Here is a 26,455-nt window from a genome sequence, read left to right on the forward strand (position 1 = left end):
AATCACCAAACACAAACGCTCTTTAGGGAGGGCGGTTTTGGGTCTCATCTCTCCATTGAGCAAAAACAGTGCCTGCGACTAGAGTCTAAATTTCAATTCTGCAAGTGTACAGTCGAACTGAATAATATTTGGCACGACACGGTGCACAACCGAGCCACTAAATGGCTGATTTACTAAATTATTATTAGATGAGCCCTTGCTGTTCCAAATGAAAGTGCAGTCACTGTCTTCCTTCATGGTGTGTTCAAATTGTTCTGTGTTTAAATATTCAGCATGAGGCTAATGTGAACCGATGAACTGAGACTATAAACATTCACTTTCAATACAGACAGAGCGACAAGGATGCAACCTATCGTGGGCCTGCGGAGGCGAGAATGATTTATATTGAAGGATGCTGCTGCCTGCCTCCATTACTTTAGGGTACTCTTAATTAGCACGGTGTTGGAAATGACTGATTCCCACGTACAGGAAGAGCAGGGTCTCGGGGGCTGAGATTTTTGTCCCGGGCCAATGAAAGAAGCTTCCATGAGGATTTGTGGCCCATGCTGTTCAGGCCTTGGGTTCTGTACAGGCTGCACCACACCAGCCGGGCATCGTGTCCGCCAGAAGAACTAGGGTTCTGACAATCAGTCCTTTTCTAGACCCACGCAACGGGTCTACAGTCCCTCCTCACTACCGGCCATCCCTCTGCCACCCAGCTTCCTGACAATCCCCACCTACTGCAGGTCTCTGCTGGCACCACCCCCTGCACCTCACCTGCTTCCTTACTGACACCTGCTGGAATGAAGAACAGCCCTTTGCTCCTTGGACAAAGATGACTCCTCCTCCGTCCTCCCCTTTGAGGGCAGTTATAGGCAAGCACTTAAAATACTGTGATCACTTACAGTAGATTAGAATTTTTTATTGGTGCCGTGTTGCCATAACAACACGAAGACAGCAGATGACTTAAGCTAAGCTTGCAAAGCAAAAGGCTGCTCATCTGGCAGTTAAAATGAATACAGTTCATTTCACAAGTTTCCCATATGGACCCTTAGTGTATGGTAATGAGGAGACCATATGGTGAGAGAAACTGCACTGAGAACAATCGGGCTCCCCCGGCTGAGTGGGAAGTTGGGAGAGAGAGCCCGGCGGAGGGACCCACTCTGGTGTGTGCGCTCTCTGGGCTCAAGGTTTGGCTGGGGTTTGTTTGGGGTTTTGTTTGGGATGGTTGTTTTCCATGGGGTGTTTCGCATTTCTTAATCTGTTCCTTAATATTTCGGCTGTGCGAAATGACAAACATCTTGCAGATTTTGCAATATCATTCATCACGAACTGTCAGCAGTGTTTGCAAATCTGACTTGCAAGATCTTTTAAACGTGTTGTTCTTAAAAGGCAACAGAACTAAGTTTTGAGACAAAGTGCAAGAGAATTTAAGCACTTCTGACAAGCGGAAACATTAACAGTAATCATTTTTAAAACACTCACATCTTTTGCCTGCATGTTTAGCTGTAAATAATGCTAGAATGTATAAAAGCTTTAAAGTAAAAATGTAATAAATACTTTTTATTATGTTTCATAAAGGATAAAAAAAAATGCTGTGAGTAGCCGGGTACACACGTTACCTATACAAGCGCATGTATAGAGACAGATAGCTCCTCCTCCTCACTGCTAACCAGATTGGAGACCTGGGCGGACAGCTTGAAAAAGGCTCCGAAGTCAATCCTGAACATACATGCTTCATAAAAGATGAATATAAATGCGTTAGTTAGACACGGTGAGCTAAATTAGAAGGTCAGGCAGGGCTGGGAGGGCTGAAAAATCACACAACCAGTGAGTGTAATTACTCTTTTTTAAGTCTATTAAGTGGTGTTGTTCTATCAGGGCTCAGGGGTATAGCACATGAAGAACAAGATAAAGTAATGTGTATTTATTACTCCCACTGGATCAATTTACCAGATATTTTCAGCTCCATAAAGCAAAATACACAAATGCCGCCTTTGTTACTTTTCTCAAACTGCTTCATTTTCTCCAAAAGAGGGACTGGCTCTTGGAGAAAAAAAACATGTTGGCCCCCTGGAGGTCCCCAGGCCAACCCCTCTGGGTGGGGAAGTGGGAGAAAGCTGGTGAGAGCTGGAGTAGGATGGGGGTGAGGTGTCGGTGAGGGACAGGAGAGGGAAGCTAATCGCATCAAGGCCGAATTACCTCAGTTTCCAGATCTGAGGGGGAAGCAGGAACTCTATGCAGTGGCAACAATGAGCCTGAAGACCTGGGCTCAAGCCTGTTCTCTAGCTGCTGACTGAGACCTTGTGGGAGTCAGTGGCCCCCTGGGGGCTCTGGTTCCTATGAAATGGGGAGCACCCACCTCGCAGACATTTGTAGCCTCCATTTTCTGAAGTCTTGTTAAATGCCAGAGAGATCTCTCTGCATGGATTATCTCATTAACGCCTGACAGCAACGCTGCGGGCAGCTGATTTAGGGAAAGAGAGACCCAAGCCTGGGAAGGTTGAGTCAAGTGGATCTGGTTTTCAAAACCCACGTCTGTCTGGCCTGACAACCATCTCGCTTGACCTCTCTGCCCATCAACAACCTTGACAAAGCCATGCTTTGCACACAGTAGGCATCAATTAAATGGTACCTACTCTCTGGGATCCCCTGCTAACTCAAGTCTACTGTCACTCACTGCCTTTGCACTAATGCTCGAGGACCACTCAGAAGACAACCAGCAATTTGAAAGGGGACAGAGACACCTCTGGCCTTCAGAACAGAGAGAGCTCCTTGCTCAATGTTTCTGGGTTGCATCATGCCTTTCGGCACCTCAGAGCTTCTGACTGACCACAGTCCCCTTCCCCCTCACCTCGACCTTGTAAGAAAAGTCAACCTTCACCCCAAACTTGGTCACGTGCTCTCTCCCTCCTGCCAGGATCTGGGAGGAAGGCGAGTCTGTGTGAAACAGAACAGAACGCTGTGATTTAAAAACCTTCGCCCGCCCTTCCCCACGTGCACATGGAAAAGGAAACCAGAAAACATCTGGGGTTAGCATAATCGTAGTATTTTAAAAATGTGTGTCCAGCAACTATCACCAACGGAGACTTTCAGAGACGAAATAATCTACAGAGAAGGATCGGCTTGCCCCCGCGCTCTCGTTTGGGAAATGGGAGGGATGTCTGCGTCCCTGACTTCTCTCACGAGAGGGGCTCCCATAAAACAAAGCATGTATAAGTTCTTTGAAAAAGCCCACGCCACCATACAAAGGCATATTATTATGGAACGCTGTCTGCTTGGTCTTGGGAGCAGTTTCATTTGACAGAATATGTGGGTGGTGGTATGAATCTAGCTTTGTCTATTCACAAACACATGGGTTTAATAAAGTGCCGTTTGTTTTGTGAGGTGTGTGGTCCGCGGCTCACTGAAACACTCCTGTTTGACAAACACTGACCATGACTCTAAGAAAGGCGGAGCCCGTTTTGATCCCCCGAACAATGGACAGCGAGAGGATAAGCCTCCCAAGCGCACAGGAATACCTCGTGCTGGCTCCATCCGCCACTTCCTGACCCTGCTCTTGAACTCTCACTCCACCTTAAGGCTCAGAGCCAAGAGGACAGCCACTCCTCCGCTCTGAGTCACACACAGAGCTTCCTGGGGTGGGCTCCTGCCAGAGTCCTTGCACGGGCAAGTGGTAGATGCAAGCTGCAGAGTGTTTCCTTAACACACAAGCCCATTGTGTCCTTGATTACTCGTCCCAATCCCAGGAAAAGGGGCTGGGAGTTTCACCATCAGGCCACGGGGATGAAGGGACACGTGCCTGGGCTATTTGTTCAACATTTCTGAACATGATATTCAGCCAGAAAAAAAAAAGTTTTTAAAAGTAAGCACACAAAACTCAATCCTGAATTCCTACTTGTCTTCTTTCTTTCTAGATAAGAAAAGGACTGCCTGGCTTCTCTAGACCTCATCCAGATGAAACCAAATTCGTTTTCTATATTTTTCAATAAATTCTTAGAGAGTGGCAATTGTGAGCCAGATATGGTGCCAAGGGCACCCACAGAATTACCTCTTTTAATCCTCATTGAGCCCCATGAAGTCGGCACCATTATATCCCCATTTTTATAGACGAAGAAACTGAGGCACAGAAGATAAATCATAGACCAGCTGCTCACCAGCACTGGGGTTTCCTTCTCTGCCGAGATCGGAGGGAAGAGCTCTGAGAAGCAAGGGTCCCTCTCTAACTCACTGGCAAATAAGCATAGCTACCTTGCGTCAAGTGCAAAGCAAGTGATTAAAGTGGAAACCCCCAAAAGTAGGAAATATTATCATCTTTATTTGACCGAGAAGTGAATTGAGGCCCATAGAGTTAAAGAATTTTGCTTTTAAATTAAAAAAAAATAATTTTGACCCAGATTGCATAGTCATCGCCCTCACTTAAAGTTCCACCCCACCTCCCACCCCGATCTGCCCTTCCAGTCCCTTCCGCAGACTCTAGAGCCATCCAATGTCAAAAGTAAAGTGAAGACGATCCCCAAATGGGAAGAATCTGGTATTGAACCCATGCCTTCTTTCTACTGTAGAGAAACCTAAAGCATTGACCTTCGGGTAGATAAACATTATTTATATCATCGTGCTATAAAATTACCAATGAAATTTCCAATTATTGCCCCTCAGGAAATGCACGGGAGTTAGGTTCTTGCTAGAGAGAGGAACCTGAAGGTAAATCTTTCCACTGCACATCTATGCTATGACGGTAGACTGTCATCCACTGTTACCATTAGATTATTTAATTGCTCACCACGAATGAGTCAAGGTGAAAGGGAATGATGTGTAAGAGGGAGGTCCCTTTCAAAGACAAGGATATGGACAGACTGACACATCCTATGACTTCTTCCTCGGGTGAAATGCTTTCAAGAAGCTTTTCCCAACAGCACTCTGTGGAAGCAAAGCTTCTCTGGGAAGCCGAGGGTTGAGGCTGAGGCTGTGTGGTTCTTTCTCTGCGGTCTAGGTGGAGGACAGACGCATTTGCCTGTCCCAGTTCTTCTTCTCTCAGGGAAGCAGCGCCCCCTTCTCCACCCTCCTGGCCCCTCGCGTTGCACATCAGTTCCTGGGCCGCGTTCTCCTGGGCCAGGCCTGTTCAGACAGGTGGCTCTGCCTCCCCAGGCAGCAGGTGCACAGGTAGAATTTGATGATGAATGGCTCTCCCAAAGAGGTTAACTGAGCTAGGAAGGATGCCAACTTCATTTTTCTAAGTGCTTTATGAGGAGAAACAGACCTATCTGTAGACGTACTGTAGCAAAGAGAAGACCTCTCACCTACTCATTTAATTTATAATAGTTTTCACTGGTGTCGTGAATGAAATTTCATTTTGCTGTCAGTAAACAGTGAATGGTAGCTCAATTCATTCTGTCCTTCGAACTTCCTTAGCCTTTAACTGTTCTCTCCTCTGAGTCCTCAGAGAACTCAGGCTGCACTTTTGTTAAACATACCTGTTCTTCCTGTCATGTATGGTGTTGGGTAGAGTGATCTCTCCCACACAGGTTCCGAGTTCCTTGGGTACAGAGATGGGGATATTCATCACAGACAACAGGTTCAGAACAGGAGTCAGTAAACGTGAACTTTCTTTTTTCCTCATTGGGGATTAATGACGTATTGCTGTATGCCATGTGCTACTCTGCCTTGAATTCTTGTTTAATTTCTCACCTTAGCTCCCAGTTAGGTGGAATGCTTCCAGAGGAAAGAGGTCCTGTCTTATTTGTCCAGTTGCAAGATCTACCAATACGTTTTCTTTTGCTCTCCCCTCGACGGGGATGAGAATGAATTTCCACGCAGGTAGAAAAGCAATGTTCTTTTTCCTCTTGAGAGCGAGAGTGATGAAGTGATTAACAACAACTTGAACTTTGGACCCAGGCTGTATTGATTTGAATCTCAGTTTAGCAATTTACATACTTTGTGACCTTGGGCAAATGATTTAACCTCTCTTTGCTTGATCATTTTCTTCCCCAAAATGGAGGTGGTAGCAGGACTAATCTCAGAGGGTTTTGAGAGGAAGGAATGACATAGCATATGTAAAAAGAAGTATTATATTACCTGGCACATAAGTGCTTGTTTACCTATAGCACCAAACACACAAAGCCAAAAGATTACTGAGTTGCTTATCTACGAACTGATTTTTATCAATGGCAAAGTTTCCTGCCAATCACCCAAGTCCAAGGTTCCAGAGACCGTAACCCAAAGAAGAGGTGTACTGACCTTTGGCAAACGCTCAGGATCTCCAGGGTGCCGGGGAATGACCTTCTGTAACCTCTGGAAACCATAATCGATGGTGGGTTCGTTGAGCGCTACAATGAAGAAGTCACACAATTAGAACCATTTCAGGAACAAGAACATGATTTTTGCAACACTGATGATGTGGACGTAACCAGAAATAACCAGGAAGTCCAAACCTTCATTGATAACCTTTGAATTAGATTGTGAAACGACAAGACAAATGTTTCCTCTGCTGAACATTACCACCATCTACTTCTGCTATTGACCATGGCAGGGAGGGACTCCCTCAAAAGACCCCTTCATAGGACAGGGAAGAACTCTGTTCTTCCGGCCAAATTTTATATTCCTTACGTTATTGAAAGTCAAATGGTATTGAATGTGAAGTTTTAGGGTTTACTTTAGTCAGAAGCTGAGGTCAAAATGCTCAAGGGCCTGTCCAAGGATGTCTACAGATTCTAAAAAGCAGGAGAGTTCAAAGCACTTGCTTCGTTGCAAAATCTCTAGTGGACCTCAGCTGACACAGCGTCTCAGTGCCTTCTGTGGCAATGAAGCCTGCAAGAGTGTGGGGAGGGGCAAAGATCGAGGCATTGCAATGACCTTGATTCAACACCCTCCCATCTACAATGACAGACTATTCACCAACATCAATATTATCTCAGGAAAAAACCAGCCTCTGCGAGCACTGGCTTAGAGCAGCCAGGTCTCCATGATTGTTTAATAGACTGAAGAGCAAAACGGTAACAATATTTGGAGACAATGGGCCTCGCTGTGCTCATATTGACTACACTCTCTTCAAAGCACCCTTAAATTAAACACAATACAAAGTGAACTCTGAGATTTCCTCCCCAGGATGTGAAATATCTTCAGCCTTCTTCTGGGGACAAGGGAGAGGTGGCAGCTCCATCCTCTACCCGTAGCCCTCAGATCTCCTAAATAAGGGGCGGGTGGGAGGTTCTTTTCTTCTCTTTTTTCGTGTAACCCAAGTGTCCCACCACATATTTCCTCCCATACTGAATAAAAAGACAGTCTTTGCACTTCTGAGGTTTAGCTATACGTTAAAAAACAAGTTGCCACATGCTTTACTTAAAATGAATTTCCATTAAACCTAAATTTTAAAAGTAAGATTCATACTACTACTAACTTTAAAAAACTGTATTAAATTCAAATAGGTCCCAAGGCTAATGGAAGCAATTTGTATACCAACCAAAACTGACTGGCCCACTTTTCAAAATACAGGTATGATAATCTTGTGGTTTTAAAAGGACATTTAAATTGAAAGACTGTGAATTTAGTACATAATTATACCAATAGAACCCTTTAACTTGTCAACTGGTAAATCTAAAAGGCTATCAATCATTTCTAAAGAGGAAATAAACCTTAAAATTCCTTGATTGACAGTGCTTACTTTTTATGTAAAAAAAAAAAAAAAAAAAAAATACGGGGAAAAAAAAGGCTGCATAAAGTGGCCAGAAATCCATTTACAAAAGTACATTGTTTTCCATAGGTGAGTGTAAAAAGCCAATAATTACACCTCCAAAAGACACATAAATCAGAGTAAGTACTTTTTCCTCACTTGTATATTTTAAGTTAAAGTGAACTCAGGTAACTTTTTATTTAAAAGATTTTTTCCCAAATGCAATGCTTATTGAAGTTTGTTAATAGAGTAGCATTTTCATTTCAGATAATGTAATCATTTTTGCAAATATGAGATTTAGCTATGCCTCCCTCCCCTTCTAAACAGTAAACTTTCAACCTGTCTCTTGTGGAAATTAACTAAAATTACACCCAGGTGTACCACATCTCTCTATCTATGCTAGCATATGAGTTAAGGCACAATATTTATTATTCCTCTCATTTTTTATGATTACTTTCTAAACCCTTGAGAAGAATTTCCTCTTCTTCTTCTTCTTTTTTTTTTTTTTCAAATTAGACTTGTAAAGAAAAAGCCATAGGGCTCTTTATGCAGGGAAGCTGTTACTCGTAAAATACATGGGATTTAATCAAGAAATGCATGAGGGCGACAGGAATGAGCACCTAGGTTTAAGTTATATATCACATCCATCCCCCAGCCATCATGCTAATTGCCAGCAAAGAAGTTTGACCATAAAAGAGCTTTAGACAATTAAATGCATCATTTTAATATCTGAAGACATAATGTAGCATCCTGAAAATTCCAGTACTTGGTTTTATTTTTCAGACCAAACCAACAATAAAATTTGAAGTGCTGACCCACCCCTTCAGTTATCTGCAAAATGAATTAATTCCTACTGTGTCAGGGAACTGTGGTTGCTAATTGAATGACTGTCTGACATGTGGGGGGGAGTCCGGCTGTGTTTCTCTGGCCATGTGGCCAACACACAACAGAAAGACGGACACTTAATATCTGCAATTAAAAGAACCGATTCAAATATCAGATAGAACGAATAGCTAAAGAGCTGAGGAGAAGTCACTCGGCTGACACAAAGAGTAATTGAATTAGGTATATTAAACTCATTATTCAAAGAAAAGTAAGCATCTATTCTATGGAAGTATGCTGTGTTGGAGGAGATATTTCAGCTGGTAAGACAAAGGCTTTTATTTCTCATGCCTTTATGACTTGCTCTGTGCGCAGATCTTTAAATATGTTAATCCGCCCTCAATTTAGGAATTGAACATTACAGTGCAATTGTCCCCGTGCTGAGCACAAAGATAACACTACAGATATGCAAGACAAAGCTTGTCTTAAATGCAAAGGTGTCTGATGATTTCTCTGATTGCCCTGACTAGAGAAAAATTTTAAACCAATGACCGAGTGAGAGCAAATATCTGATAAAGACTTTTTAAAACAAAACAAAACAAACACACACACAAAAAAGAAAACACCAGAAAACAGATTCAATGTCTCTGGAATATGATGCAGTTCTCAAAAGCAATGCCATAAGTGGGGGAAATATTTACTGGCATAATATATGGCTAGGCTAAAAAGCAGCTTATAGGAGCATATGTCTAAAAGGTTCCTTTTTTAAAAAACAAACAGAGAGGGAAGAAAATGCGTCTGTGTATAAACCGCCTAAAAGAGGGTCTTAAAATGCTTCTCTTCTTCTCTTTCTGCTGTGCATTCTCTACATTTTCCACAATGAACATATATTACTTTTATAATCAAAGAAAAAGGTTAAGAGCAAGAGATTATTGCCGAGATGGAATTTGACCTGCTTGTATAAAGTAATGACATAAGAAACTATGCCTTAAAAGGGGTCTGTAGACCCTTTAATAACCTTGCATAGGTTATTACAGACCATAAGAAAAATAAGTAGTATACTTTTGGCCAGTTGTATAAATATGTGACTATTCATAAACTCTCTGAAAATCAACAGAGAAGGTAACGGGGAGGAATCATAAAGAATGGTATATTTATTTCATCCGTGGGGGTAGTTGTACCTTAGGGACATACATCTACCCTGCAAGAATGTAATATAAAGTTAATCCTTCAACAAAGTGACCTCATTGTATTCAAGCACAGGGCTCAGGGGACACCAGCAGAAATGGGGCTAATCAATTTTTTCCCCTAAAACTTGGGGCAAATCCGAGAATCCAGTAGAGAAAGAAAGAAAAGAAGAAGAAAAAAAAACAAAAACCCTAATCTGGCATAATTAACCACAAATAAAGAAGCATGAGCATTTTAAGATTAAAAAAAAACACACACCAAACGGATGAAGCTGTAAATTGCAAAAGGAATGTAACGCTGAGGGCAGTGTATACGGCCCTGCTTCACAACACGGAGGCCACACTCTCTGAATAGCATGTGAGAGGGTATCACCCTAAGCCAGGAAGGGAGAGTAACAGAATAAGGGAGGTTTCAGAGGTTTAGAAAAATTCCCTAATCCCAAACAAGAAAGACCTCCATTTATAAGTGATCAGAATAAAATGGGACCAAGGCGGGCATTTAAAAAATTCCGCAAGATAATAAATTCTCTACTGATTCAATCATCAGGTCTGGTGCCTACCAAGTGTTCAAACGGCATTTGTAGGAATGGACTGTTTTGTGTCACAATACCATATGCCCTTAAAAGTAAACATTCCAAGAGGTATATTTAATCCGACCAAAAAAAAAAAAAAAAAAAAAGAAAAAAGAAAGAAAGAAAAGAAAAGACAGGTGAACGAGTTTGATGACAGAGCTGGGATGCAGCACCAGCTCTCACGGAGGTTGCCCTCCCTATCCTGAATCCATTCTCCTGCCCCCCTGAGGGTCAGACCGGGGTTCCCACCTCTGCTTCTGGATCTGGCATAGCCTTCACTAGGGCCACACTTAACAAGGACACATGGATTTAAAGAGTGATTGGGCTATTGGGGAGCCACAGACATCAGTTTTTTTGTTTGGTTTAGTTTGTGTGTGTTTTTTTTTTTTCAACACATCATCTGTATACGGTAGTGCGTGTTCACCACCCCAGGTCAAGTCTCCTTCCATCACCATTTTCCCTCCTTGACTCTCCTCCACCTGCCCTACTCCCATGTCTTCCACTGACCCATTCAAAGTTAGAGAAGATGGGAATTAACTGAATAAGCTGAGAAGGACCTCATGGAGCTGTGTACATATGCTACAGCATCTCTCCCTATCAGTGCATGAAAGAAAGATCAACTGTCTCTATAGCGGAGAGCGAGTTTTCAGGGCAGATATCTCAGTGGAGATTACAGAAGGGTCCTCCCACTCACAGCTATGACATGATACTGGGACCCGATATTCGTTGGAAGCACTGGATATAGGCAGGGGACTGGCATTTCAGCTTCATCGAAGTCATTTGTTTTCAAAAAGTAAAAGTTAATGAAATGGTAAAAAAAAAAAATAAAAAAAATCAAACCACTTCATCTGGCCATGTGTTGGGACTGCTTATAAATGGCCTTGGGTTCCTTCCCAGTCTCACAATCTCAGACTCCCCAAAAGGAAGCCAGTAACTATGCAGAACCAGTCTACGTAGAGCCCTTCTCCGGGCTTCCACCGAGGTCCTGGTCAAACCAGAACAGCCCTGGATCCACAAAACTACTGTTTACAGTGTCTAAGCGTTCACGCAGCATGACACGCTCTAGGCAAATAAAAATCTCAGTACTGTGTCTAGGTTTTATGCACTAACACTAATGACAAGATTACCAAATCCATTCACAACTAATGAGCAAATCCTAACTAAATTTATGTGCGGATTGGGGCCTTTTCATGCCTTGAATCTTTTTTTTTTTTTTTTAAATCCACTTCACAAACACATCAAATAAAGAATATTCTCTTTAAGGGGATTTATTTGCAAATTAAAATCATGTTGTCAAGATGGATACATTCTCAGCTATGAAAGCTGATTTGTCTTTTTGTCGGAGGTTTGGAGAAACCCCTGCTCTGTTCTCCCTAACTTCTTGACCACTTATTCCTGGAAACAATGGGAGGCAGTTAAGGCTGTGTTCCCAGCACAAGGGGGCGGGGGCGCTGGGTGCCGGTCCAGCGTCAGAGATTTCCCTGCTTTTATAGCTCAGCCGCTCACTGCCGTGTTTAAACATATTTCTGGGGGTTTAATTTCCTTTTTTTAATGGTTGTGTGACATGATGTCATTTTGACTGGAAATAAAAAGAAATGCAGATATTATTAGGAAGGTCATATTTATATTCTATTGCCATTTAATGCCCAAGCAAATATCTAAGACTCTATGCCAAATAATAAATAAAACCTCAGAGCAGAGGCAATGATAAAACCAGCACCTGGGTCTCCAACCTTCCCTGGTGACTGGCTTCTCTCTATTTGAACAGGAGGGGTATCAATAGAGCGGTCCCCTTTCTGGGCATGGGGAGTTATTGCATACGATTTAGGCTGAGCTTTTTTGTTCCCTAATGGCCCCATTTCCCCCACTTCCCCCCAGTCACTAAATTAACAACCAGAGGTAAACAATAAAACAGCAAGTTATCTTCCTGAACCTGTCTTTAAGACCGACGATAACATAGACACCGAAAAACACCACCAACCAAAAACCTAAACAAGAGCCAGAAATCTGGTCCCTGAAGAGATCGGCTACATTCCAGCCATTTGGACATTTCATTGCCTAGAGGTTTAGGGCAGGAACGGTACTCAGTGTCGTCTCTCCCGTGGAGGGGGTGCACTCCCTAAGAAACCTAAACCAAATCCCTTGTGAGTGAAGCCCCCGTTTTCGGGGTGACATGCTTTTCCAGCCTGGCGCCCTGCCTCAGGAGCGGCGCGATCCGGGAGAGCTTTGGGAAGAGGCTCCCAGAAAAGCTGTAAGGGAACCAGAAGGGCGTCAGGATGGAGCCAACATGGGCAGAATTTACCAATGCAGGAGCCAAAGGAACATTTCCAAACTGGCTTTGAACTTGCTCTGACTTCTGATTTGTAGTCGTCTTCAAAACCCTTGATGTGTGGCAACAACTATGAGATTCAAAAATCAAGCGAAGGAAGGAATACCTCTCTCGGCCGAAGGTACAATCAGTTGGCTTGTGTGGCTACGTCCTCTTTACAAAGTGTGGAGCCAGAGCAGGAAAAGCAAAGAATGAAGAGAGAAAGGGATCTGGGAAGTGGACAAGAGCCCAAGAGGACGAACGGTGGAGACCTTTGGAGAAAGACATGCTAGACCCTGAGGACTGTCACTTGGAAGGCAAAGAGCTTGTGAATGCTTGGAAATTAATAACTCTTCCAGGAGCAAAAGCAATCAAGAGCAGGAAGGAAGAATTAAGAGGGACTTTCTTTTGTTTTTTCAAAATGGAAATAGCTTTACTGCTTTTCTAAATTTAAAAGAAATACATTTTTAGCATATAAAAATACAAAAGAAACACAAAAAAGGGGAAAGAGCCCCATAATAGCCCACTCATATGTAATCTCTACTTATATTAGTATGCATGTTTTCAGACATTTTCACAATACTGTTTTATATCTGGACTAGTGGCCCAGTACATGAAATTTGTACAATGGGGTGGGGAGGGGGTGGGTCAGCCAGCCTGGCCTGTGCCTCGTCACAGTGCGGAAGCCCAGTGATCCATCGCCCCAAAGAGGTAAGCCCCGCCCACCCATCCGAGGCTCCTCGATGGATTGCCCCAAAGAGGTAGGCCGGAGCCGGAGGAGGCCTGTGGACCACCGGGCCGGGCCGCGGCAGAGGCCTGCAGACCTCCATGTGCCTGCGGACCCCTGGCTGGGCCCAAGGCAGAGGCCTCTCTGCGCACCTGCGGGGCCCCTGGTGCAGGCGTGCGGAGAGGCCTCTCTGGTGCGGCCCCGTCCCCGTCCCAACGCTGTAAGTCCTCGCCCACTCGTGCCTGCCTGCTGCATATGCGGCCTGCTGATCTGTCGTTACTGTGACGGCATCCTTACCAATTTGCATATTACCTATTATTAGTATAGAATATTAGTATAGATTATATACATATTTATATCCACCTCATTCTTTTTAATGGTTGTAGCATATCATATTATATGGATGGCCATAATTTATGTAACAAATCCTGTGTTAAAGGGATTTGTATTTTCCCAAAAAAATTTTTCACTGATGAAAGAGTACCAGTTTTTAAGATTTTTGTAACCTGAACTCAAGTCTCTCAGTTATAAGGACCTCGGAAGGTTTTTAATGGATGTTAAGAATGAATGGCTACTTCTAGAGTTGTCATTTTCCACATACTCTCAGGTCATCTAAGACCCTTTTCCCAGGGATAGCAAAGTGCTCTATTAGACACTCTCTCATTGATTCCTTCAATATTCTCTTAATATGAATGTCAAAAATTATTATCCCTAGTTGGAAGGTGAGAAACTGAGGCACAGATAGGGCGGGCTGCATAAATCAGAACAGGTGTGTTTTATTTACTATTCCAAGATGACTACATTAAAAAAATATATTGATGATTCTCCATTTGCAGCATATTGATGAGACCTACAACCAAATTGATTAAACTGCTCCCTTTTTACTAAATAGCCCCGAAACAGAAATCCAGCACGAGGAGGAATTCTGTTCCCAGACTCCTGACTCCATACAGGTCGCTTGGCCTGATTTCTTTACTTAGAGCTCGGCATGTAAACTAACAAAACCTTTTGGGGAGGCCATTTTGCTATTTTGAACTTGCCCCAAAAATGATGGAGAAACTGTGTTTGCTGTCTCATCAAGTTCTCCTAGGTCTAAGTTGAACTCTCAAAAGTTGATTAGCCTTTCAGGAAAAAGAGGCACAAAATGCTCTTGATATACATTAAATCAACTGATTTCAAACCACACCCAGCTGGTATTTTCTAAAGATCCTGGTTGAGAAGTCATGGGCAGACATAGAGCACCTCTTGGTAAACAGTCTCCTTCCTTGCCCTGGAGGGTCCCACTCTATCTAAAACGGGACTAGGGGAGGTACCATAATTAGGGAGAAGTTACTGCTCTCTAACTGTAATCAAGTCAATGAGAAAGTAGCCCCTGTTATTGAGTATGATGTGCTCTGACCGGTGTGGCCTTCCAGGAGCCTTAATTTAGATTTCCAAATTTGATGCAAGTTTAAAACTAAAATTAAATCCCTTGTGCAAACTGAAGCTTGAAGGTCTTTATGAGGTATTTTTTTTTTTTTTTTTTTTTTTTTTTTGCTTTCCATCTTTTACATTTTGGATTGTTTAAAAAAATTTGGATCCGCCCTAGCCAAGTTGGTTCAGTGGATAGAGCATCGGCCTGTGGACCAAAGGGTCCCAGGTTCAATTCCGGTAAAGGGCATGTACCTCAGTTGCAGGCTCCTCCTGGCCCAGGCCCTGGTCCCAGGTCCTGCAGGAGGCAACCAATCGATGTATTTCTCTCACATCGATGTTTATCTCTGGCTTTCCCTTTCTCTTCCACTCTCCATAAAAATCAATGGGAAAATATCTTCACCTGAGGATATTTTCCCATTGATTTTTATTTAACAAAAATTTTAAAAATTAAAATTAAAATTTCGGATCATATTTGAACAAGAAGAGGATGATATTCACTGTGTAATGGATGATGGTGTTTGAGTATTGACAACCTCTATACTCTGTTTTTTCTTTCTTAACGTGTAAGGATAAATCCATAATTTTCTTCCCTACTGGCATATCTTCTGCTATAACAAGAGTAATATTCCTTCTATAATTGTTCTTCAGATTTCTACCCAAAGAGTTTTTGACAATAACTGTTATCAAGGGGGTAAAATCACCCAGCCTGTCTGATAAACATGTTTTCTTGTGTTCCCACCCCAGCGAGTGCTTGACACCGTACTTTTATCATCCCGTGTGTGTTCAGAATGAGCTTAGAACAGCAATTGCCGGGAATAGGCAGGCGATAAACCGCATTGATTTAACACATCTTGTTTTCAATCATGCTTGGATTTTCTGAGCACGCATTTTTCCTGTACTCGGCTTGTAGCTTTTATCTGACGAGCTGATCCCTTTTCACTGGAAAATGAAAAGGTCGCACAATAAGACACGGTTTACTGGAACTTGAACACGCACCAGGGAAAGTATTTTAGATAAATACTGTCAGACATAGTGGAGCTGAATTTCAACAACACAATTGCTAAACAACAATACTTATTACTCTCCTGGAGCAGCTACCCAGCAACTCACGGCTCTCAGCGGGGAACGGCACCGCATCGGGCTCGGAAGCGAAGAAACCCTTCTCCAAGCCTCGTGCTAACCAGGCGCAGAGTTCTGGGCTGAGGTCCTACTTGTGATTGTTAATATCACAGTTTATGAGACACCTTGAAACACTTCTCCCCCTGTTCAGAATCATGCCGTCTAGGCCAGTGGACCAGTTTCAGAAGAGTTGGATAATGAAGTTATATACAGCAGCTCCACAGACCATCAGGTGGGGAGGAGGGAAACCTTCCAAGGAAAGATAGACAAAAGGGACTCCAAATATCCCATTATTAATTCTACTAATAAGACAGTAAAGTGCTTCTAACTTGCAGATAATTGGGGGGTTAAGTGATTATTCAGTAATATGTTACTGGAGCCAAGAAGAACTTAACAACAGGTAGGCGGTGGAGAGAGCTACAATGGCTTGCAGATAAGCCTCGGCATTTTTATCAGCCTGAACTCCAACCTAAATAGCATCTTGATATAAAATAAATGAAGTCAGCCTTCTCCAGTATTGACCCTAAGTGATTATTATCGCTATGTATCATTAACCTTAGACTCAGCCAGAAAGCCTCCTCTACCTGAACGTTAGAGTCTGGGACCCTCTCCTTGTAGCTTTAACACACATGTTGATTATAATTTAATTCACTGTCTACTCCAGAGCTTCTCAAACTTTCTCTGACCACAGTGCCTTGAGCATCTCAGCAATCTATTGGCAGTGCCTCTAAGCCAAAAGAAATATACCAAGAGGTTCTGTTTTGTTAATTACTTATGTCCAAACAGTTTTAATGCTTTAATGTTTCTATTATAACAGCTTAGAAGCCATTTGAAAAAATACAAAAGAACTGGAATATATATATAATATTTTATTTCATTCGAAAATAAAGACAACTTACTAATGGTGTGCACACTCCTGTTGGGCACTGCCCAACTTCTCAAACCTTGGAATAAGGTTGGACATCGCCACCCTCTTTTCTGTTATTCCGCATTGGTTTTCACAAGATACTTCCTTTTGATGGCAATAACAGCTGAAAATTCAGCTTTGCTGAGCTATGACACCATCAGTATGCAGTAAAACCTAGTGTGGAGCTAGGAACTAGCTTAAACTAGCAGTCTGTGTGGTATCTCACAGGCTTCAAGCATCACTCGTTTCGCTCGAACTTAAAACATCTCATGGCTCCACTGTAGGTTGGCAGGGACACCTTGGTCTGTAAGTTTAGGGAACATGGATCCGCTCAGAGGCATAGAATTACTTAAGTGCTAAGATGCTACAAGGACCTATTGTACTCATTCATTGTGTCTTTTCTTCTATTAATAATTATTATAACAGCTGCAGCTAACACTTCCTAACAACTTACTATGTGCAAAGAACTTTACATGGATTAACCCATCTAACCTTTATCGCAACCCTATAAGGAAGTATTATTGACATTCCCATTATTCAGAGAAGGAAAAGTGCGGCTCAGAGGAGTTAAATATCTTGCCTAAATCCACAGAGCTAATGAGTAAAAGGCCAGAGATTCAAAGTAGGCAGTATGCCTGCTCTTAACCTCTTTTCTAGAAAAACCAAGTTAGGACAATCAAGAAGCCTCCAGAGTAGGTCTCTAGTAATTCTGGCTTACAGGACTTTCCTAGTGCTTTTCTCGATCCTCATATACTCCTCTATCTGCAATTTGGCCTTAACTTACAGGCCATGAAAACATTGGTCTCCTACTCCAGTTCCTAATTTGACTTCCATTTCTCTAACAGACACTCTTCTTCCCTTTGTTCTAACCCTTTTAGAGTAAGAACAGCCAGGTTTGCATGCAGGCTACAACACTGACCAGCTGTGTGCCTTTTGAAAAGTCACCTTCTTTAATTCCTCCTTCTCTGTAAAGCAAAGATATGATGGGTACTATTTGTACAGTGCTGAGCATATAATAAATAATCAACAGGCAGTTGTTATTATTAACAATACCTGCCATGTACTAGAAATAGGGGCTGATGGCATACAGGATTAATTATACATACTGCATAATTATACATACACATAGTTCCTCTCAAGGAACTCCAGAATCTAGAGGAGCAGAAAGCCATAAGCAGAATTCTAAAACACTGTGACAAATTCAATAGGAGCATGTAGGATTCTAGGAGAACACCAAGTATGTTTCACTTGTCTTTGAGGCTCAGCTTTTCCTCCCTGAATGACACTAGTTTGAAACTACTGTTCAAAGAATTCCACCACTTCTGGGTCTGACATATTACCTTGAAATAGAGCTCTATTTGTAATAGGACACAATTGTTTTAAAACAATACATGTTTTGTTAAAATAATATAAAGCAACATAATTTTGTTAAAACAATATAAAATGGGAAGAAAAATAGATAGGAGACATCTAATTAAGATGGGGTTTCTTCTTTACATTGTTTAATTAATTCAATAAGAGTGGATGCCTGCTGTATACAAGGCTGTGTGCTTAAGAAAATGAAAAAAAGAAAAAGAAGTACAACACAGGTCTAGTTTCCTGTGCATCCCCAGCTGGAGATGATTCCATTTGAAAAACTCTCCTGTGATGTACCCTTGAGGAGTGCATAATCCAGTGGGGAGACAGGCCTGTAAGCTAATCAAAAAGATACAAATAGCAGCATTACTGATGTCCTGATAGTATACTTCACAGAAGAAGGAAAAGATAATTCTTTATAGTGGAGTTAGGGAAACATTTACCAAAGAGGTCATATTTCAGTTGGACATGTGAGGATAAATAGGACTGTTCTACTGAAAAGGGTGAGGAAAGCATTTCAGGCCAATGGAGCAAGCAGCGTGAGCGAAGGCACAGACATAAAAGGACATGATGTGTTCAACTAATGTCTGATATTCCAGTTTGGGAGAGTGTAGAGTGTTGAAGAGTAACCATGAGTGACAGTATTGGCCTTAGGTGCCTTGATAAAAACCCTATCTGGTTGGCAACAAGGAGCTTTTTAAGGTTTTTCATGTCATAGGAGTGGCACAATCAGATCTATGGTTCAAAGACATAACTATAAGAGTCCAATACAAGATGGATTTTAAAGTCAGTACTATTGCAATAATCCAAATGGAAAATGAAATACCAACTGATGATGAGGTGCTCATAGAGGAAAAGGGCGATTTTAGAAATATTTTTAGAATACAATATACATGACTTCAATGGCATGTTAGATGTGAGGGGTTAGAAAGAATAAAGACTCTGATACTTCTAATTTACCTGACTGAATAGATAGGCCATTTAGCAGGATAAAGGATGCAAGTAGAAAACTATATATAGAAGGTAAAGGTCATGAGTTCAATTTCAGACATACTGAATTTTAAATGCAATAGTACATCCATGTAAATATTTTTGGAGATAAAGAACTGAAACTGAGAAAAAGGACCAAGGATGAAGTTAGCGTTATGGGCAATGCCAAGATACCACTGGTATGAGAAGAGAACCCAGGACAGACAGTACTATGGGGAACTATGATAGTTAAAGAATAGAGAAAAATTTGGAGACCAAAAGGACACAAGCAGGTCAAAAAACTGGAAAGAATGCAAGGAGAGAATATGTCACTGAAATTAAATGGGGAGCTTAAAACAAAAGGGACTGTCCACACCACCTAGTGTAGCTGGGTAACCAACCAGCAGAGGTCTGAAGAGAAGCTTCCAAAGTAGACCATTCCAAGATCATTAATGTAGGTGTAATCAATTGTAGAAAACTCATGAATGCTTTAACCCCGAGAATCAGTTGTCCTGTCTCACTCAGTAACCCCCATACAAAGATCTGAACACACCAAGTGAGTAAGGGTTGTTGGCAAACCTGTTTGCCCAACTGAAGCTTAGCTAATGACAAGAAGTATATGAGACACTCAGTCCTAAACCAGAGTCAACTTAGTCCCAAGGAAAAGTGTAGAACTCTAGGAGCCCTGAGACAAAAGCTGATGCCAAGTTCACCTTTAGATTTGATCAATTCCTGTTCGAGTTGGAAGGGTTAGAATGAGGGGATTTTCCATGGCTCTTGGTTCTTTCTGTTCCCAATCTTGACACCTCTCTTTCAAGAAGTGTATGGAATCTTGTTGACCACTTGAGGCACTCCAATGAGGTTCTACTGCTTCTAACCCACGTTGGATTTAGATTTGTGAGCCATGCAAGACTGGGCCTCCTTGTCACAAAATATTGACAAAATACATTTGTATATATAACCAGAATGTAATCGTCTCCTTTAGATGTTGGTGGTCTTATGATTGGTCTCTGATGACTTGCAATCAATAGCTGTTTAGTTAAGCAATTCACTTGTTTTGGAGTAACAGTCATTGTGTGGGCAATGGGTATGTGGCCACTTCCGCAATAACCCCACATCTCCTGACAGAGTGAACATTACAATCGCACATTTGTTGCTATTAGCTCATGAGATTCTGGAAACCAATTTTGAAAAGCAAGTAATAAAGCACCACATAAAAAATAATGGTGTAATTACTTCTTGGTCAGGTTAAACCTACTGTGACGATAAAAACCAAAGGGATCAGCAAGCATCATAAGTGGGTTTGCTGTAAATTTGACACTGGTTCTGACCTTCAGCGAGGAAAAGGCTTGCACCTACCCACCTAAGCCAGGTGCACAGAAAACACTTTGTGTCACATAAAAAGGATCATGTATTGAGAAGTGGTACCCAGCATTTTACTTTTAACTTATTTTACCAAATCTCTGTTTAAAGGTGTTATAGTAAATTTATTCCAGTAATGCCTATGTCAACTTTCAAGAGCTAAACGGAATGGATCTGTCACTAAATTATCAACCCAAAGACTTTCAGATTCCTGTTTGAATTGAGCCACCACCACCCCCTTCAAACAATAGAGAAGGATTTAGAAACTGTATCAGAGAACAATCATCATGCTGCTATAATATGTTCTCTAAATGAAGAGGACAAAAAAGAATGTAGGGAACACGAGCCACACTGTCAAGGAGGTGAAGGGAAATGCTGGTTATACCCGTTGATCTCTGAGCAAACACTCCGTTAATCCACTAATGTAACCCAAAGAAATAAACCAGCCTCCACTTTCATGCTGTGATCTTTCACTTCTTATCCCTGTGCCTGAAAGGCTACCCCGGTCTATATGAAATATCATGGGCATGTGGGTATAGGAGGTAGGAGAAAGGCTTAGCCAAAGTTATGCCAGCAACTTTTAAGAATGGTATGGCATGTTCCATATTTAGAGATGACTAACTTCTCATTAGTGCTACTTTGGGTTCTTTTCAGTTTGGGAAGAGATGTAGTTGATACCTCTCTTTTGCCCTTCTAAGACTTACAGATGGTTCTCCTAAGATACATGCATCATGGACAGACTTTCTGCCTGGGCGCTGCTGAGGAATAGCATTAGTCTCCTAACAGAGCAACAACAGACTAATCTTTACTAAAAAAATAATAATAATAAAAATAAATGACCTGTATGGTTAAATTCTCAATGACAGCAACTCTCATGGATGGAGAGGATGAAAGACTAGGTTTAGAGGCTAAATCACCAAGTTCTGAGGCCTCCCCCAAAGCAGGCCCCGTGGCCACACAAACCACTTCTGGGAATTCTATTTTTCCAAGTGGGCACAGGCCTACAGCAGCCTTGTCACACTTCAGAAATACTGTCTCGTATTTTCTACTCTTAACTCCTCCAGGCTCTCTTCTTCCTCCAAACTAGAACTAGAGACTGAAATTCTCCCAACCGAATCTTCCAATTTCCTCTAAATTAATGGGTGCGATGGAGCAGCTTAAACTGAATAATAAATGGGAACACGGTAAAAGAAGCGACCTTCCTTCCATACTCTGTCTCTACAATCTGCTGGCCCCGCTTGGAGGCTGGTGAATTTTAGAGGAAATGAAAAATACATATTTAACTCCATCTGTGGAATTCACTTTGCCTGAGGCCATGGTGTCAGATATTGTTTCTGGGCTTTTCAGAGGCTGGGACGTATCTGTGGGGGCAGAGAGACCAGGCTTGATAAACTGCTGACCTAGTCCCAGATGGAAAAATTCTATGATTATATCGGGACAATAGGTACTGTGACCCTTTAAGAGCAAAATCAAACATAAAGGATTGCATTCTTCAAACACTACCAACACAACTTTGAGGCAATAATACATTCTTCTAAGTCTCCTTTCTAACTCTGGAATTAACAACTTGATCTTGATGTGGTCCAAGAGAGGGGCAAAAACACAGCCACTCAATCAACTTTAGAACTTTATTGCTGTAAAGACCCTTCCTTTAAAAAACAAAACACAAGACCCTAAGTGATCAGTGCAAGATCAAAATTAGTAAACAGCTGACTCAGAACAAAAGCGCAAATGTTGGGCCTAGTCCACACCAGGAACCCTGCACCAGTCCTCCACGGAAGCCTGATTTAAAATAATAAGGATCATGCATTGAGAAGTGGTACTCAACATTTTACTTCTGTTAACTTAGTTTTTTCTTCAACACCCCAAGAGGTAGGTATTCCTAGTTCATAGGTGAGAAGAACGAGGCTGTTAGTGTAGGGATAAGGGGTAAGTAGACAATGAAAAGAAGTGTGATTAAATTGTACCTATGGGAAAGGATATCCAACCTACCCTTCAGATGGCAACATCTTCATTACAAGACCCGCCTCTTACATAACTGCTGGTCATTTCAAAGCCCAAAGGCCCTGCCATTTTATAAAATGAACACAAAATGTAGCGAAGGCCAATGAAGGCTCCCAGGATCCTGTGAGTGTCATGGAGCAGGTCAATGACGTGTCCACGTTTTCCATTTGTTTGCCAATCTCAAATTCTGCTTGGCAAAAACCCCTGGGATTAAAAACAATGTGCTGTGACTTTACCTATACTTGTGATAAGAATTCTAATTGATGCACAGTTAGAATGTTCCAGAGACTGTGCTCAGCACTGTTATATGCCATTAACTTTGAGCTGTCCCTAAGAAGTCTACTGTTATCATCACCCTTTTCATAGACAAGGGAAGATCCTGAGGATGACAGAGAGGTGGCGGATCCTGCTTGAGTGTTTACAGCAGTAAGAGCAGAACCAGGATTTGAACTTGGGCAATCAGTCTCTGGCACCCACCCACGGACTTGCTCACCCTTTGCACTGGACAGCCCCTGGGGAAGTAAGTAGCTAATACGTTGGAAGAGTGGTGCTATCTTTCCCTTCAGGGCAACACAGAATAAAACAGAGGCTAAAAGATGCCTCAAGCAAAACTACCTGGCTTCGATTTGAAAATGTAAGTGCATATCTGTGTATGTTATATAAAGACTGGGTTCCAGTAGGATGTACGTTTAAAAAGGGACACTTTCCAAAATAGATCACACTTAAGCCCTGAAACCATTTCTGTGAGGTGTATGGTGGTGATGTCACCCATAAAAAGATGAGAAGTGACATACACTGCTCCGTTATCACCTCCCAGCTTGTTTAATCTTGCCAGGCAAGTCTTCCTTAATCAAGGAACTTGAAAATGGTAAGGAATCTTGAGGCAGATCCGGTACGCAGTGAAATTCTGATATGTTTTCTTCATTAGCTGCTCATAGCCCAGAAATGAGAAGAAGGCCACTTCTCCTGGGGAGTCTTATAACCGAAAACTCATCTTAATTGAATGCACACATCAGTTAAGTATCTTTGGATTCACCAACCATGAATGCCCCATTTCAGAGAGTCTTCTCTCCTTCCCGGCTTGTCGGAGGCTGGCACTCTCAGGGCCCTGCTCAGAGGAATGTGAGATTCAGCAGGAATGCGGAGGGAACAGCAGAGGGACGAGAGAATGCATTAAGCACTCATCTTCCCAAGCAAACGAGCATTCTGGGGCTGAGCGGCGAGAACAGCAAATAATGCTGCCCTTGCAAAACTGACATCCTCCCATCACTGCTCTGAGCCAACTGCAAGGGATTCTCAAATAATGCCATGCTGCCCTCTGAGTACCAGTTAAGCAGGCTTCAAATGTGCCTGCGGAGAGAAGACAAGGCTTGCAAATAGTCTCCCGGATGTAAAGGGATGGTATAATGATAAAAGGGGGTGTGGGTGGGATGGGAGAAAAAATGAGTTGCACTTTTCTCTCCTGAAATATTTGGCCAGTTTCCAAGTTCCACTTTTCTTTCTCTCTCCAGACAAAAAAAAAAAAAAGGTCTTAGCAGGGGCTTGAGCTATGTCCCCAAAAGAGTCTTGTCAGGTTGTTTCCCGTAGCATGGCAAGTCCCCATGGAAGAGATCCGAGATTGAGTGCCCTGCTGTGCCAGGGGCAGCAAGCCTCTTGAGGGAGAACTATGCCAGCTGAACCTCTCACCGAGCCTGCAGCCTCTTGAAGTCAGGAGGGTGTGAGATTATGTCTCTGATGAGGAAGACTTTTATAATTAGACATTGTAAAAAGATATGAGCATATTTAAGTTCTTACTGCATGGGGAACTCTTTGGGGGTCTAGTGAGATTTTTTTTTAATGTCATGAAAATATTAGAAATCATCAGGAAGATCCACTTAAGAAGCCTAATTTTGCTTTTGAAATAAACTCCGAGTTTTAACCGTGTTCCCTTTGGCCAAGATTCAAAAATCAGTGATGTTTTATAATTCCACAAACACAGAAAAGAGATTCCTGACTCACTACAGCCCTGACCTTGGGTTTGAGTGTTGAAGGTACCAAATCAGGTCACTGGCATCCCAGACCAGCCACTCTTCAATGTCAGTAGGAGACTGTGGGAAAGGAGGGTTCAACCCAGTACACCTGCTAGTAATGCCATTAGATGTGACATAAGCCAATAAGCTCCCATCGAGTTTAGGATTTGGAGGAAACAAAATAACCGTATTACATGAGGGAGATAAACACACACTGAATAACAGCAGTTATGAGTTTCCTCTACGTGGCAGGAATATTTTCTTGGCTGTGGGATACAGAATGTCAACAAGGGAGGCTGGGCATGCCAATTCCAACTCTCGTTAGCCTGCCAGAATATTCAGAGGTCTGGGTAAGGTAAACTAACTTTCCCATGTTCGTGCTGAAGGAGAGGTGCCACTGACTTGTCCCAGTCTGAGTATTAAATTATCTTTCCTCATGACCACACCATCACTGAAACTGTAGAGAGAGCCTCATTTATAGTCAGCAATATGGGGCACTGGGTTTTATTTCCCTTTGGACCATGAGACTGTGGTTAGTGTAACACCAGTCAATTCTCTATCAAAAATAGTTTCATAAAAACCAGAGAGGTTGAGCATAAAGGAGGCACACTCCAGCTGTCGATATATAAACACTGAAAGAGCAACTAAAATCTATCCTGTAAACAAGTCAAATATTTTTTAGGGGGGGGTCACTAAAGGCCTACATTTTAATATTTAAACAATAGAATATTTACTGAAATATCAGATCAATTCTTAAAGGGAAGCTGGCCCCAGTGGAGTTTATTTGTGGTCTTCTGTCCAACGTCCATTAGACAGGGTCCCTGTCTTTAGTAGAGTGGATTCAAATAAATTCTAAGAGCGGAAATAGATTCCATTCTCTCTGTTTACTTTATTACTATTGATTTCTGAATTCCCTCCAATCTCTTTCCCAACTGAGCAGATAATATACATTTAGTACCAAAGGTAATTATCCAAAATGAATCCAGTTTGCAGCTGGGTGATAAAGAGAGAAAGGACACTGATAGATTAAACACTTATACATTAAAAAGTATGGCTGATTGTATTAATATATACTAGAGCTTTAATATGCTCACTTTATGGCTAGATAGAATTTCCTAGGCTAATTGTGAGTTCATTCGTATACATGGACATATTTTATTTCCACTATTCTCTATTTTACAGCATTATTTTATAGTGCAAACACTAAAATAATAAAAACAAAATCATTTCAAAAAATGGCTCTTTAAAAAGTTTATCTCCTACAAAACGGGACTTATTGAGAAATTTAAAAAAATATATTTAAGAAGGATTAGAACATTTAATTGCCAGAAATGACAATGATTTTTTTAAAGCATCAAAGTTAGAAAAAAATAATAAGTTGTGTATCATTTTAAGAGTATATAAAACAACTTAAATATCCAGCAGTGGAGGAATGGGTAAGTAAATTTAGTAAATCCACACTGTAGGAGATTATGCAGCCTTTAACATTATGTTTATGAAGAAGGTTTAATGCATGGGAAATGCTCAGTAGGCTGTGTGAAAAAAGCAGGATATAAAACTGTGTGAGTATACACACACACACAGTATAACCACAAATATGAAAGATGTTTATATGTATTTGTTATACATAGAAAAGTATGAAAGAAATATATGAAAATGTTAGCAGCAGTTATCCATGGATGATCTCTTAGTCTATCCTTTTTATCCAGATTTTCTATGAGCATACATTATTTTTATATAATGTATACTATAATGTAATCACCATAATGACATAAACCTGTAAGGCAATAACTAAACAAGTGACAGAGAAATGGACAGATGGACACCTTGGATTGGATGGAAGGTCTGACACACCTTTCCTTTGCTCCTGGTTCAAAGTGACCTGAGAACAGTCTCATGCCAGGGGCTTCTGGTGGCTCCTCTTTGCAAACCTGCCCGTCGGCAAGCAGGCTGAGTTCTCTGCAGGGTCTGACCAGACGTGTCCACGTGTCGGACACCCAGGGATCAGCACACATTTAAGTACATGGCATAGAGGGCAGACGGTTGTATACA

General features: G+C 41.8%; 1 protein-coding gene across 10 annotated transcripts in view; it reads right to left on the reverse strand.

Annotated features, from left to right (window-relative positions):
* The window catches only part of EBF1 (EBF transcription factor 1), a 385,879-nt gene that overhangs the window by 28,610 nt on the left and 330,814 nt on the right, over positions 1-26,455 (reverse strand). For all 10 annotated transcript variants that reach the window (XR_008556430.1, XR_008556431.1, XM_008147667.3 and 7 more), the window contains exon 11: positions 6,217-6,305. Coding sequence is in view for 8 of the 10 variants with exons in the window: in XM_008147667.3 (XP_008145889.1) it covers positions 6,217-6,305 (89 nt within the window). In the remaining 2 variants the exon portion in view is untranslated. The remainder of the gene's footprint in view (positions 1-6,216; positions 6,306-26,455) is intronic.

This window comes from Eptesicus fuscus, chromosome 6, assembly GCF_027574615.1.
Source record: "Eptesicus fuscus isolate TK198812 chromosome 6, DD_ASM_mEF_20220401, whole genome shotgun sequence".
Lineage (NCBI taxonomy): Eukaryota > Metazoa > Chordata > Mammalia > Chiroptera > Vespertilionidae > Eptesicus > Eptesicus fuscus.